This window comes from Hyla sarda, chromosome 6 (genome assembly GCF_029499605.1).
Source record: "Hyla sarda isolate aHylSar1 chromosome 6, aHylSar1.hap1, whole genome shotgun sequence".
Classification (NCBI taxonomy): Eukaryota; Metazoa; Chordata; class Amphibia; order Anura; family Hylidae; genus Hyla; species Hyla sarda.
Window position 1 is genome coordinate 219935619 of NC_079194.1, and position 14898 is coordinate 219950516.

The 14898-nt window shown below is 41.4% G+C and overlaps 1 protein-coding gene across 2 annotated transcripts in view; it reads right to left on the bottom strand.

Annotated features, from left to right (window-relative positions):
• The window catches only part of SPI1 (Spi-1 proto-oncogene), an 84588-nt gene extending 70828 nt beyond the window's left edge, over positions 1-13760 (bottom strand). The window contains exon 1 of one of the 2 annotated variants that reach the window (XM_056526529.1): positions 13569-13760. In XM_056526529.1, the coding sequence (XP_056382504.1) occupies positions 13569-13634 (66 nt within the window). In that variant the 5' untranslated portion in view covers positions 13635-13760. The remainder of the gene's footprint in view (positions 1-13568) is intronic. The other variant, XM_056526528.1, reaches the window with a different exon arrangement.
• Between the last annotated feature and the right edge of the window lie 1138 nt (positions 13761-14898).

Genomic DNA, 14898 nt, shown 5'->3' on the forward strand with positions numbered 1-14898 from the left:
CTGGCTGTCGGTGCCGCTGACCCATTGCCGGCGCCGCTTCTCTCCCCCTGGCTATCGGTGCCGGCAATGGGGCGCCGGCACCGATAGTCAGGGGGAGAGAATGGGCAGCGGCGCCTATAGCCAGGGGGAGAGAAGGGCCGGCAGCAGGGCTCTAGACCCCAGGGCAGGCAGGGGCAGAGAAGCCGGCAGCGCTGGCTGTCTCTGCACCTGCAAAGCCGCTGCAGTTCATTGATTTAAAGCGCCCGCTTTAAATCATTGAACTGCAGCGGCTTATCGGCGTATAACACGCACACAGACTTTAGGCTAAAAATTTTAGCCTAAAAAGTGCGTGTTATACGCCGATAAATACGGTATATCAGTCATGAGAAGGGTACAAAAGAATTTTCAAAGCATCAAATATACCACAAGACACAATGAAGACAGTCATCATCTTTTGGAGAAAATATGGCACAACAAAGACATTACCAAGAACTGGACGTCCCTCCTAAATTTATAAAAAGAAGAGAAGAAAACTTCCAAAAGGAGGCTTCCAAGAGGCCTACTGCAATATTAAAGGAACTGAAGGAATTTCTGGCAAGTACTGGCTGTATGCTATATGTGACAGCAATCTTCCATGTCCTTCACATAAATGGGCTATAGGGTAGGGTGGCAAGATGAAAGCCTTTTTTATTTTATTTTTTACAAAGAAAAACATCCAAGTCCAGAGAAAACAAACTCAAGTCCCCCAAAAGCATGTTGGAAAATGTGTTATGGTCTCATAATTGAAAAGGTATGTTTGTCTCTTGCACATCACCCAAAGAACACCATACACACAGTAAGGCATGACATGCTTTGGGGCTGTTTTTCTTCATCTGAAACTGGGTGTAGGGAATTTTGAAAAGTTCCAAATACTAGGCAATTTTGGGACCAAACCTTCAGATGTCCATTTGAAAGCTGAAAATGAAGAGGCCACATTCAAATCCACAAAAGCATGGCTTCACCAGAAGAAGATTAACATTTTGGAATGGTCCAGCCAGAGTCCAGACCTTAATCCAAGTGAACATCTTTGGGGTGATCTGAAGAGGTCTGTGCACAGGAGACATCCTGGCAATCTGACAGATTTGGAGCAATTTTGCAGGTGAGGGTTGCTAAATATTGCTATGTCAAAATGTGCCATGCTAATAGACTCCTACCCAACAAGACTGACTGTTATAAAATGAAAAGGTCAAAAAAGTTCTGACATGATTCATCTTTGTCTATTCTTTAAAGAGTATCTGTCACCAATCTAAACTTTTAATATATTGTTCCTACTGTAATTATAAGACACTTTGCTATTTATTTGCTGTTAAAATTCCCAACCTTTATATGTTTTTAATGTGATTGAAAAAACGGCCACTAGGTGGCTCTGTTCTGTTCCCTGCGCAAGTCAAACAGTTAGTTTGGTCTCCTCCCGGTCTGGCAGGAGACCAAACTCAGGAAGTGCGTTTGTGGCATTGCGAGGCATAGCTCTCGCAGGCTTCAGTGATGTCGCGCCTGCTAGGGAATGCCCACTTTCTCCTGCTGGGAGCTCACACAATGTGGGCAAAGGGAAATGATACAGAGCTTTTTTAAGCTCAGAATTTTTTTTTAAGGGGTGATAGGAATAGTTAGGGAATATAATCTGAGTTAGTTTAGAAAATATGGTTTGATGACAGGTACTCTTCAAAATCTCAAGAATCTGGGTGTGTACACTTTTTAAATCCTCTGTACATGTTTCTTATTTTCTATGTAGCCCAAGAAGCAAATTAAAGTATACCTTCTGCCCAGACAACCCTTTTAAGTGCTATGGCTGCACATCATCGCTTCTGGACAGTTACTATGCAGGGAAGTACAACACAGAACTATTCACTTAAATGGAGCTTTGTTGCAGTCGTTTTCACAGTGTGTGGTCAGGAACACCAACATGCAGGAGGAATGCCAACTTCAGAGGATTGACCCCCACCCATAATTATATAATGGCATATCCAAGTAATAAGCGATGCCAGAGCATGCTAATATGAAAATTCCCCTTTAAAACTGGAGTCCATAGCTGTATGTAGACACTCATTTCATAATATAATCCAATGAACATGTGTGGGATGCCGCTTCTTTGCTGGAACAGTTCCTTATTTTTGTATCATTTTTTGGCCTCAACTTCTCATTTTCCTTTTCTCACCTTTGGTGGAATCAAAACAAGGAACACAGGTAACAACCCTGTTTTTCACACTTCCCCTTTGACAAAGAACAAGAATAGTTATAGGAACAACTACCTAACATGTGGAACCAGATGTGTCTCAAGGTCTTAACCATTTTCTGGAATCAAAACATGCACTTTGACTAATACTATTAATGGAACATCCTGTATTGTATTTTTGTCTTTAGGAGTATCACAAATGTACATGACTTCATGGATATTTATCAGACCTATGTAACATGTGTATGGTGTCGGAATGTGCCACTTAAGTTTACTAACATATTCTTCAAATTAAATTCCAAAAATATTCTGGAAGGTTTATTGGCTTCCTATAAAACTGGTCCTGCTATGTGTGTAGGGCCCATAGCTAAATTCTCTTGAGGAGACATTTCTGTCACTTTCTGGTATCTAACAATCTAAGACTCCGGGAACAATTTGGTGATGAACAATGCTTTTTCCAACATGGTGTCCCAAGATAAAAGTGATAACTAAGTTGTTCGGTAAACAAAACATTGACATTTTGGGTCCATGGCCAAGAAACCCCCCAGAGAGAACCTATGGTCAGTCTGCGAAAAGCAGACGGATAAACAAAAACATAGAAATTGGGATAAACTCCAAGCAGACTAGACAAGAATGGGTTGCCACGAGTCAGGATTTTGCTTAAAAGTGGATATCCAACATGCAACGGCAAATTACAGAAGTCTTGAAAAAGAAGGGTGAACACTTTAAAGGGGTTATCCAGGAATAAAAAACAGTGATAATTTATTTCAAAGACTGCTCCCTGTCTGTCTCCAGGTTGGCTGTGGTTCTGCAGCTCAGTTCCATTGAAATGAATGGAGCCAAGTTGTAATACCACACCCAAAGTGGAGACAGACAGGGAGCGGTCTTTGAAAGAAAATAGGTCTGTTTTTCGATTCCTGGACATCCCCTTTAAATATTGAGTCTTTGCATAAACTTCACGTATTTGTTAATAAAGGTATACAAGGTATACAAAGTATACAGTTCTGTGCACAGCAGGTGGCTGAAATCATAACTGTGTAGGGAAGTAATATAGATTGGTGGAGGTCCTAGCAGTTGTTGGTGTGATAGAGCCCAGAGGCACATAGTGGAAGCAAGAAATTATGGCCTACCAAACTATTTGACCTTGGCCCAGTTTGCAGGGGGTGTAGCAGCAAATGTAGTCACAAATGCCAAGTGTATGAGTAACTTTCTTTGCAACAACAGGCAAGGGGTTTTGATCCAAGCGCTAAGAAAAATGCAGAAACATAACACTGGTTTGTTGCTGGATACCTATCCTCTGTATATTCAATTCTTAAGGTCAGAACAGATCCATCTGGCCAAAATAGTCTCTCTCTTTAAGCACCCAGGAAGTAGCTCTTCTTTCCTTGACACTGCCACCACTTGACAGTAGCACAATGCAGATTTACACTAGCAGCTGGGCTAGGCTGACCATATGTCCCGTTTTGAACAGTACAGTCCTATTTTTTTTATTTTTTTTTAAGACTGTCCCAAGAGTGTCAGTGCTCCAATGCTTCTCAAGTACAGAGCCTGGATCAGAGAAGCAGTAGAGCACCGATACAGCGGCATGGATGGGCATCTGGGCTTCTCTGGAGGCAGTATGGCAACATACTGTCTGATGTTTATGCTACTACTTTATAGATAGCAAGTCTGTCGCAGAGCTGAGATTTGCATGTTCCTGCAAAAATGTATGACTTCTTGATGCCCATAACCTCTTGACAAAGCCACGTGGATGTGGTGAAACATGTTGAGGGGGGCAGAGTGAACGGTTTTAGCACAGTATGTATATGTATCTCCCCATAAGGATTAGCTTGTGGACTGCAGCCAAAGCAAAGTACACTGCTCAAAAAATAAAGAAACACTAAAATGACACATCCTAGATCTGAATGAATGAACTAAACGTATGAAATACTTTCATCTTTACATAGTTGAATGTGATGACAACAAAATCACACAAAAATTATCAATGGAAATCAAATTTGTCAACCCATGGAGATCTGGATATGGAGTCACACTCAAAATCAAAGTGGGAAACCACACTACAGGCTGATCCAACTTTGATGTATTGTCCTTAGAACAAGTCAAAATGAGGCTCAGTAGTGTGTGTGGCCTCCACGTGCCTGTATGACCTCCCTACAATGCCTGGGCATGATCCTGATGAGGTGACGGATGGTCTCTTGAGGGATATCCTCCCAGACCTGGACTAAAGCATCCGCCAACTCCTGGACAGTCTGTGGGGCAACGTGGCGTTGGTGGATGGAGCGAGACATGATGTCCCAGATGTGCTCAATCAGATTCAGGTCTGGGGAACGGGCGGGCCAGTCCATAGCATCAATGCCTTCCTCTTGCAGGAACTGCTGACACACTCCAGTCACATGAGGTCTAGCATTAGGAAGAACACAGGGCCAACCGCACCAGCATATGGTCTCACAAGGGGTCTGAAGATCTCATCTCGGTACCTAATGGCAGTCAGGCTACCTCTGGCAAGCACGTGGAGGGCTGTGTGGCCCCCCAAAGAAATGCCACCCCACACCATTACTGACCCACAGCCAAACCGGTCATGTTGAACGATGTTGCAGGCAGCAGAATGTTCTCCACGGAGTCTTCAGTGTGAACCTGCTTTCATCTCTGAAGAGCACAGGGCGCCAGTGGAGAATTTGCCAATCTTGGTGTTCCCTCGCAAATACTAGTCATCCTGCATGGTGTTGGGTTGTAAGCACAACCCCCACCTATGAACGTTGCGACCTCATACCACCCTCATGGAGTATGTTTCTCACCGTTTGAGTGGACACATGCACATTTGTGGCCTGCTGGTGGTCATTATGCAGGGCTCTGGCAGTGCTCCTCCTGCTCCTCCTTGCACAAAGGCGGAGGTAGCAGTCCTGCTGCTGGGCTGTTGCCCTCCTATGGCCTCCTCAACGTATTTTACACTGCGGATTCACCGGTGACTCGACCCATAGTGTGCCTCCAGCTGTTCCGTGTGGCGTGTGTTAAAAAGATTTTGGTAACCAGCATGGTCTATATTTGGGCGTTGCTCTGCCTTCTGTGTGAAAATTACAGGTTATACTGAATTTTCTCCCATTAAAATATATTTTAAAGGGGTGAAAACCTTTTATCTTTTAAATCAACTGGTGGCAGAAAGTTAAACATATTTGTAAATGACTTCTATTAAAAAATCTTAATCCTTCCTGTACTTATTAGCTGCTGAATACTACAGAGGAAATTCTTTTATTTTTGGAATGCTCTCTGATGACATCACGAGCACAGTTCTCTCTGTTAACGTTATTATAATAATAATAACGCTTTATTTATTCTTGTTCTTAGTGGGATTTGAACCCAAGGCCCCAGCACTGCAAGGCAGCAGTGCTAATCACTGAGCCACCATGCTGCCTTAGCATACATCTGCTATGCATGGTTGCTAAAATGGACAGAGATGTCAGCAGAGAGCACTGTGCTCGTGATGTCATCAGTGTTCCAAAAAGAAAGGAATTTCCTCTGTAGCATTCAGCAGCTAATAAGTACTGTAAGGATTAAGATTTTTTAATAGAAGTAACTTACAAATATGTTTAACTTTCTGCCACCAGTTGCTTTAAAAGGAAAAATGTTTTCACCGGAGTACCCCTTTAACGTTCTCAGCTCTTCTCGATCTATAACATGATATTAATAGATTAGATAGCATTTTCATGGTTTACAGGTTTCCATTAATTTATGTTATTAGATCAGCATGCATGTACAATATAAAATAATAAACTCAATAGGGGAAATTTATCAATAGAGTGAAACAGTGGAACACTTGCCCATAGCAACCAATCAGATTCCAACATTAATTTTTAAGCCTTTTTAAAAAAATTAAAGAAGCAATCTGGTTGATATGGGGGACTACTCAACTGTTTACCTGCAAAAGTTTTGGTTAATCTACCCTTAAATTCCCAGAAGTCAAAATGATGTACTGGTAATGCAATAAAAATAGTCAGTAGAGTCACGCTGCAACTGAGGAAGAGATTCACAGCTGGGGACCGGAGCAGGACACCAGAGGCACCGCAGTAGTGCTGGAGGGGAGTACAGTTTTATTTTTATTTTATTATATACTACAGTCTGGGCATTATTCTGAAAAAATAAAAATTTCCGCCAGATAACCCTTTTAAGGAAACAGAATAAACTCTGATACAAAACAGCATGGAATCATCTGTTACAACATTACAGAGTACAAATTAATTGTTATGGACATCCCCATTTCATTATAGCAATGTACAAACAAGGAGAGCGCTCCTAGTGTGACACTACAATGCAAAGAGAACATGAACAACCAAAAAAACTTGCTCACCAAGTATAGCTGCACTGCGACCAAGCACAACCATGGCGAAGGCGTGAAGTGACCCTGCAACGGGCGAAGAACGGCAGCCGCCCCTGGACACACAGGTGAAGCACTTAGACGAATCCCTCCAAGGAACAGCCCAGGATAGAGGCAGCGCACAAGACTTCAAAGGTAAAATGGTTTATTTACCCGGCATGCAACGCGTTTCGCTGGATAACCAGCTTCATCAGGCATGATGCCTGATGAAGCTGGTTATCCAGTGAAACACTTTGCATGCCGGGTAAATAAACCATTTTACCTTTGAAGTCTTGTGCGCTGCCTCTATCCTGGGCTGTTCCTTGGAGGGATCCGTCTAAGCATTTCATTATAGGGCATTTATTGGGTCATTCCGGTGACCTTAACAGTGTGTGTGCAGGAAGAGAATGTTTTTGTAAGGATTACCATAATAATCATCTAAAAACTATATATATCTATTCCCTCCTCTTTTGTTCCTCTTCATACCAAAATTTTTAAGGAACATTAATTATTTTCCATTTTATAATTCCTTTGACATTTTTTCCTACCCCCAGATTAAAAATGACTATATTCCTTATTTTGACATGACTGTTTTAGTAAATGCTTATATTTCCTATAATATGCATACATAGGCGTGCGCAGCCTATTGCATTAGGGTGTGCACCCTAAAGCACAAACTCAAGCTGCGCACGCTTGTGTGTGTTTATGTGTGTATATATATATATATATACACACACACACACACACACACACACACTCTTGCTTGCATGCACACATACATAAACAGACTTACACTCATATAAATATCAATACAAACAAAATGAAAAACTTTATTAAAACTTTTTTTTGGATTGGAGGCTTTTTTTGGGGGATTGGAGGCTCCATATTTCATACACTGTACAGCAATCATACATCCATTATACATACACTGTACAGCAATCATACATCCATTATACATACACTGTACAGCAATCATACCTCCATTATACATACACTGTGACTGTACAGCAATCATACATCCAATCCATTAATAATGGATTGGATGTATGATTGCTGTACAGTCACAGACACAGTGTATGTATAATGGAGGTATGATTGCGGTACAGTGTATGTATAATGGATGTATGATTGCTGTACAGTGTATGTATAATGGATGTATGATTGCTGTACAGTGTATGTATAATGGGTGTATGATTGCTGTACAGTGTATGTATGATTGCTGTACAGTGTATGTATAATGGATGTATGATTGCTGTACAGTATGTATAATGGAGGTATGATTGCTGTACAGTGTATGTATAATGGATGTATGATTGCTGTACAGTGTATGTATAATGGATGTATGATTGCTGCACAGTGTATGTATAATGGATGTATGATTGCTGTACAGTGTATGTATAATGGATGTATGATTGCTGTAAATGTATGTATAATGGATGTATGATTGCTGTACAGTGTATGTATAATGGAGGTATGCTTGCTGTACAGTGTATGTATAATGGATGTATGATTGCTGTACAGTGTATGTATAATGGATGTATGATTGATGTACAGTGTATGTATAATGGATGTATGATTGCTGTAAATGTATGTATAATGGATGTATGATTGCTGTACAGTGTATGTATAATGGATGTATGATTGCTGTACAGTGTATGTATAATGGATGTATGATTGCTGTAAATGTATGTATAATGGATGTATGATTGCTGCACAGTGTATGTATAATGGATGTATGATTGCTGTACAGTATGCATAATGGATGTATGATTGCTGCACAGTGTATGTATAATGGAGGTATGATTGCTGTACAGTGTATGTATAATGGATGTATGATTGCTGTACAGTGTATGTATAATGGTGGTATGATTGCTGTACAGTGTATGTATAATGGAGGTATGATTGCTGTACAGTGTATGTATAATGGAGGTATGATTGCTGTACAGTGTATGTATAATGGCGGTATGCTTGCTGTACAGTGTATGTATAATGGATGTATGATTGCTGTACAGTGTATGTATAATGGATGTATGATTGCTGTACAGTGTATTTATAATGGCGGTATGCTTGCTGTACAGTGTATGTATAATGGATGTATGATTGCTGTACAGTGTATGTATAATGGATGTATGCTTGCTGTACAGTGTATGTATAATGGATGTATGATTGTTGTACAGTGTATGTATAATGGATGTATGATTGCTGTACAGTGTATGTATAATGGAGGTATGATTGCTGTACAGTGTATGTATAATGGATGTATGATTGCTGTATAGTGTATGTATAATGGCGGTATGATTGCTGTACAGTGTATGTATAATGGAGGTATGATTGCTGTACAGTGTATGTATAATGGATGTATGATTGCTGTACAGTGTATGTATAATGGAGGTATGATTGCTGTACAGTGTATGTATAATGGCGGTATGCTTGCTGTACAGTGTATGTATAATGGAGGTATGATTGCTGTACAGTGTATGTATAATGGAGGTATGATTGCTGTACAGTGTATGTATAATGGTGGTATGGTTGCTGTACAGTGTATGTATAATGGAGGTATGATTGCTGTACAGTGTATGTATAATGGACAGGGCCGTCTTTAATTTTGATTGGACCCTGGGCAAGCAATTTTTTTTGGGCCCCCCGGTGCCCCACCCCCATCCCACACACACTCGGGATCAGTACAGGATCAGTAATGTAATGTATGCACACAGTGACCTCACCAGCAGAATAGTGAGTACAGCTCTGGAGTATAATACAGGATATAACTCGGGATCAGTACAGGATCAGTAATGTAATGTACGTACACAGTCACCTCACCAGCAGAATAGTGAGTACAGCTCTGGAGTATAATACTGGATATAACTCAGGATCAGTTCAGGATACGTACAGGGGGAGGGGATTATCAGATTATACATGTGAGGGGAGGATATTGATTATTATAATCCTCCCCTCACATATATGTAACATCTCTCCCTCACATGTATAATCTGATAATCCCCTCACATGTATAATCTGATAACCCCCTCCTCACATTGATTATCCCTTCACATATATAATATCATAATCTGATTATATGTGAGGGGATAATCAATGTGAGGAGGGAGTTATCAGATTATGCATGTGAGGGGAGGATAATAATGATTATTATAATCCTCCCCTCACATATATGTAACACCTCCCCCTCACATATATAATCTGATAATCCCCTCCTCACATTGATAATCCCCTCACATATAATCTGAGTATGATATTATATATATATGTGAGGGGATAATCAATGTGAGGAGGGGGTAATCAGATTATATATGTGAGGGGGAGATGTTACATATATGTGAGGGGAGGATTATAATAATCAATATCCTCCCCTCACGTGTATAATTTCCTCCTTTCTCACATTATATAATAAATCCCTCCTCACATTATATAATAAATTCCCCCTCACACTATATAATAAATCCCCCCCACCCCCCACACACACACTATATAATAAATCCCCCCCCCCCCCCCCCCACACACACTTTATAATAAATACCCCCATAAACATACACACACACATTATACATACTCACATATCCGGCGGTGGGTCCCCTGCTGCGGCCTGGATCCTGGAAGCGGCCGTGTGGGGACTGAGAGGAGCGGGAGACTCTCTCTGCTCCGCTCCTCTCTATGATGCCGCCCGTGACGTCGCACGTCACGTCACATGACCATCTCCCAGACAGCCATTGCGGTACTGGCTGCCTGGGTATGAGTGACGGGGGCGGCGGCGAACATAAAAAGGTAGCGTGTGGCGCAAAACCCGGGCCCTCTCCCACTAACATTTTGTCCGGGCCCCTGACGCCTGGCCCGCCAGCCTTTATCAGCTTTATCAGGCCCCATGGGGCAAAAGGGGCAAGCTGCTTTTGGGCCCCCAGGAATTACAGGGCCCGGGGCAGATGCCCCTTTTGCTCCGCGGCCGCGGTGATTAGGGTGTGCCTGGGCACACCCGGCACACCCTGTGCGCACGCCTATGCATGCATACAGATTTTTTCACTTGAAGGCAGAAGAAATTATGTTGGAATGGCGCTCTCCCGTTGATGTAAATAAAGTTTAGAAGAAACCCATTTCGGACAATAAAATAATAATCCAAAAGATGACTTTATTAGCCATTATGGTACAATGTGAACATGCAACACGTTTTGAGGGCCAGGACCCCCTCTTTGTCAGGTCCTGCATACTAGCAAAAAGGTTGGATGCTCGGCTGCACCCGGCATTTGGAAACCACTATAAGGCATATTACAGTGTTGTACAACTCCAAAAGGTGAGCACACCACTATCTACACCTATTAACTGTTGCCATTGGTAATAACGGCACGTCTGACCCTTTTCCTTTTTGTTTTTCCATACATATATTTCCTACAAAATAACATTCTAAAGGAGCTTCTCTGAATAATCTTAGTTGGGCAATTCCTCTGATTTGATGAAACCTAAAAGCTTGACCACTTAATAATATTGCATAATATAGAATGCAATAACAAATAGACATGCTTATGTTCTGTATAGGCTAAAGGTAGGGTGTTTTGTTTGGTGGGTCCAAGGGACCTCAATCTGGCACTGCTTTTCTGGTAGGAATGGAACTGTATGTTTGCTACATCAACTATATTATATCTTTCCGAGGTTTACTTTATCAATGCATTCCAGCCAGGAAAAAAAAAAAAAAAGGTTGTGAAGTGGCTGCTCACAGACACATATTGATAAATCTCCCCCCAAGTCATGAAGCCATCAGGAGGGGAAAAACTGCCTGAAGAGCTCAAAGACAAAATAGTTTGAAGCTATAGATCTAATGTAGAGAAGGGTACAAAAATTTCTGCTGCACTGGAAGTTCCCAAGAACACAGTGGCCTCCATAATTCTTTAATGTAAGAAGTTGGGAACAACCAGATCTCTTCTTAGAGCTAGCCGTCCAACTAAACCAAGTAATTAGGGGGAAAGGGCCTTGGAAAGAGAGGTGACCAATACTCCGGCTGAGCTCCAACAATGCTGTGTGCAGATAGGAGAAATGTCTAGAAGGTCAACCATCACTGCAGCACTTCACAATCTGGACTGTATGGTGAAGTGGCCAGAAAAATAAGCCTCTCCTCCGTAAAAGAGCAAAGTACAGAGATATTCTTAATGAAAACCTGATCCCAAGTCTATTTTTAAATATGGTGCACTTTGCTTTAAAAATGTGATGCATGTCCCACGCTGGGTTGTCTATTTCACTGTATACCTGTCATGTCAGATGTTATCGCTCCACCCCTCATGGCCACTACGGGGGTACACATATATCTATTAGCAGGTCTGAAGTGTATTTTACGAAAATGGTTGGATGAAATGCTCCCCATCGTTCCAGAAGTTGTTAACACTCCAGAGCAGCTTCTGAATATGGACATGATCCACATGTCTCCTACCACAAATACTTCTACTAAATCATTGTTCAACAAATGGAGGCTTTTTATATCCAAGGTATTGAGTGTTAATGAGAGACAAGAGTTAATGTCTTATTTTCAATATACTATTTGGTTCTCTACTGAGGTACTGAAAAGGACACTTGGTAATGTAAATTTGTAGATCCCCTAACCCCCTACCCTCCCCCCCCCACCCCCACTCTCCTGGGTATTTGATACCCTGCAAAATGCTGTATGGGGCCCCCTTGATCCTCTCTAGCCATCATTATGGTTTATAGTTAGCTTTGAGCTACCCGGTGGTGCATTGAAAACTCACCCAGTCTTCCTCTGGTTGCAAGTTCGGCACTCATGTGTCTTAGCCTTTGTGCAAAAAGCTGTTCGGTTCTGTTTTATATTATTTTAAGTGTTCTTAGATTAACTTTTTATATAACTACTTTACACCTATGTACCTCTTTAGTCATGGCTGTACTTTGTATGATGCACTGGCCACCCTATATGCCGAATGGCTCTGCTCAACTTATATGAAAATGTGGACTTTCATATCTTGGAATCGGCTCAAATAGTTTGGAACTGCCTCTTTTCAACTACACCTATTCCAGGTATCAGTTCCTTTCTATGAAAACTGTTATTGTGCCATGTCTTTATTGTCCAAGTAAATTATTATTTAAAAAAAAAAAATTTTATGCAATTATCAAGTAGCGCCCAAATCATGTGTAAAGTAAGCCATTTCACTTGTTTGGCACCAAATAGGTCAGACTTTACCTCCAAATTAACCTATTATAGTTTCTGAAACAAAGTGACACAATGACTAGCACTTATTCTATACAGTAACATTCTCTTACCATAGACATAATAAACGACAGTGCATGTCAGTGTTTTGGTTTTATGGAAAATTAGAGACATTTATAGGATGAAATGTGATCCTTTCCGTGAACAACCCACACAGATGTAAAAAAAAACTACACACAATGATGACACAGGATATTTTGTCACATTATGACACATCATAAAAACCTCATTGTAGCTACTTATCACTGGCTGCACCTATTTGACATGATGGGAGATGAAGTGAAGCTTTGTAAAAATATTGCGAGAGATCCTGAAGAATATACTCAACTTAGAAGACAATAGGTCAAGATGGTTTTGAGTCCAATATCAAGACTTATAGTCTTGATATTGGGCTAATAAGTTGGAAGAAACAGGTTTCTCCAGAGAGGTAACATGAAGTTCATGTGCTTCAATGCTAAATCTATAATGGACCAGTGAATTGATAGCCTTCTCATATGACATAAAGGGAACCTTTGGGCCCTCTCAGTCTCCAGGCAGGGTGCAACCACAAACACTTCACCCTTTAAATCCATGACCCCCAATCTATGGCTCTCCAGCTTTTGCAAAGCTACAACTCCTGTTATGCCTGTTGGTGCCATGGCATTATGGGAGTGGTAGTTTTGCAACAGCTGGGGAGCCACAGGTGGGGAACACTAAACTCTATGCCCACCCCTGGTTTACCCTCTGGTCTTCTAAAGTTGGAATCATTGTTGACTCCAGCTTCTCTAATATAAACTAAGTGGCTTTGTAGAAAAGTAAGATATCAGTGACCTTACCTTACAGGATACAACATTCCAGTGGCCATTCATCCTATTACCAGTGCCTGGTAAGAAACTGTACATCCACACACAAGTTCACTTGCCGACCAACGTCTATGCAGAGATCAATGGGCCCTGTCCAGTTCACCAGCTACATGTCGGGGACAATTGATTTAAAGGGGGAAGTGTGTTGACTTCCTTTATACTGTAAAACTACAGAATCTAATTTACTTCTCCATGCTGTTAGTTCTGCTAACCTATGTTAATACAAAAAGGAACTTATCACTCCAGGCAAAGTCCCTATGCTTGTGTTTACTACTATGACATAACCAGCAATTTAGTCCTGCTATGGTAGTAGAATCACTGTGTTATATGCAATATCTGCCGTTTTATTCAAAAACTGTATATTATGGTCAAATAATAACTATGGTCTTTGGATATTAGTTCGTGCCATGACATGCAAACAGTGGTAAATGGTGAAATACTTTGCACAAAGATCTTGTGATAATATGAAACGCCCTCTAACTGATACTGAACTGAGGTTGCACGAAAAGCCACAGTGATAGCGTAATCATGATGTTGTATGTTACTGGGTCTATTCTAGCTGTCTTTTTTAACAAATAGTCCCACACATGTCTATGGGCTATGTATGGTATTGCAGCTCAGCCCGAATTAAGGATAAAGGGGTACTCCACTACTTTAAAGGGTAAATGGCTACAGAGGGTGTGAACCTAAAGCAAACTCCACTTTTCCTCAGTTGTATGTCCATGATTCAATTCAGTCAAATGTAACCAATAAGGTAGGATAAATAAATGTGATAGCCTGGGGGTGTAGGGTATATGGGGTGTAGCTGTGCGGTAATTAAAGGGTGTCTGATTAACCCTTGCTATTCGTAACGCCAGGGTGAGGGCTCCTGTGCAATGCTTGTCCTACCGCCACCCTTCCCAAGAGCGATAGGGAGGTATGGAATAATTGAATGTCCACAACCGGAGAGTTTGCTGAAAACAGTCGGAACTTTTACTGAAGATTTTATGCAAGCTTCATAACTGGAACAGTCTCTATACAGGCAAAGTCTCTTAGAGATTGACAGTGGTTGGGACCTTAAGCATTTTAGAGTCCGTAGACTGATATGCGCTGTTCCGCTGGATTTAGGGGATTTAGTTGAGGTCCAGCAGTCACGCTAGCTTTAGTGGGGATTTAGTTTAGAACTCACGATTCAATTGAGGCTGAGGCCGGCAGGTTTCTGGCCCAGCTTGTCTTTGAAAGTTGCGCAGATCCATCCTGCTAGTCCGGCATCCACGAGAGCAGCAACCCAAGAGAGCGATCATTGGCTACAGCTCCCTTATAT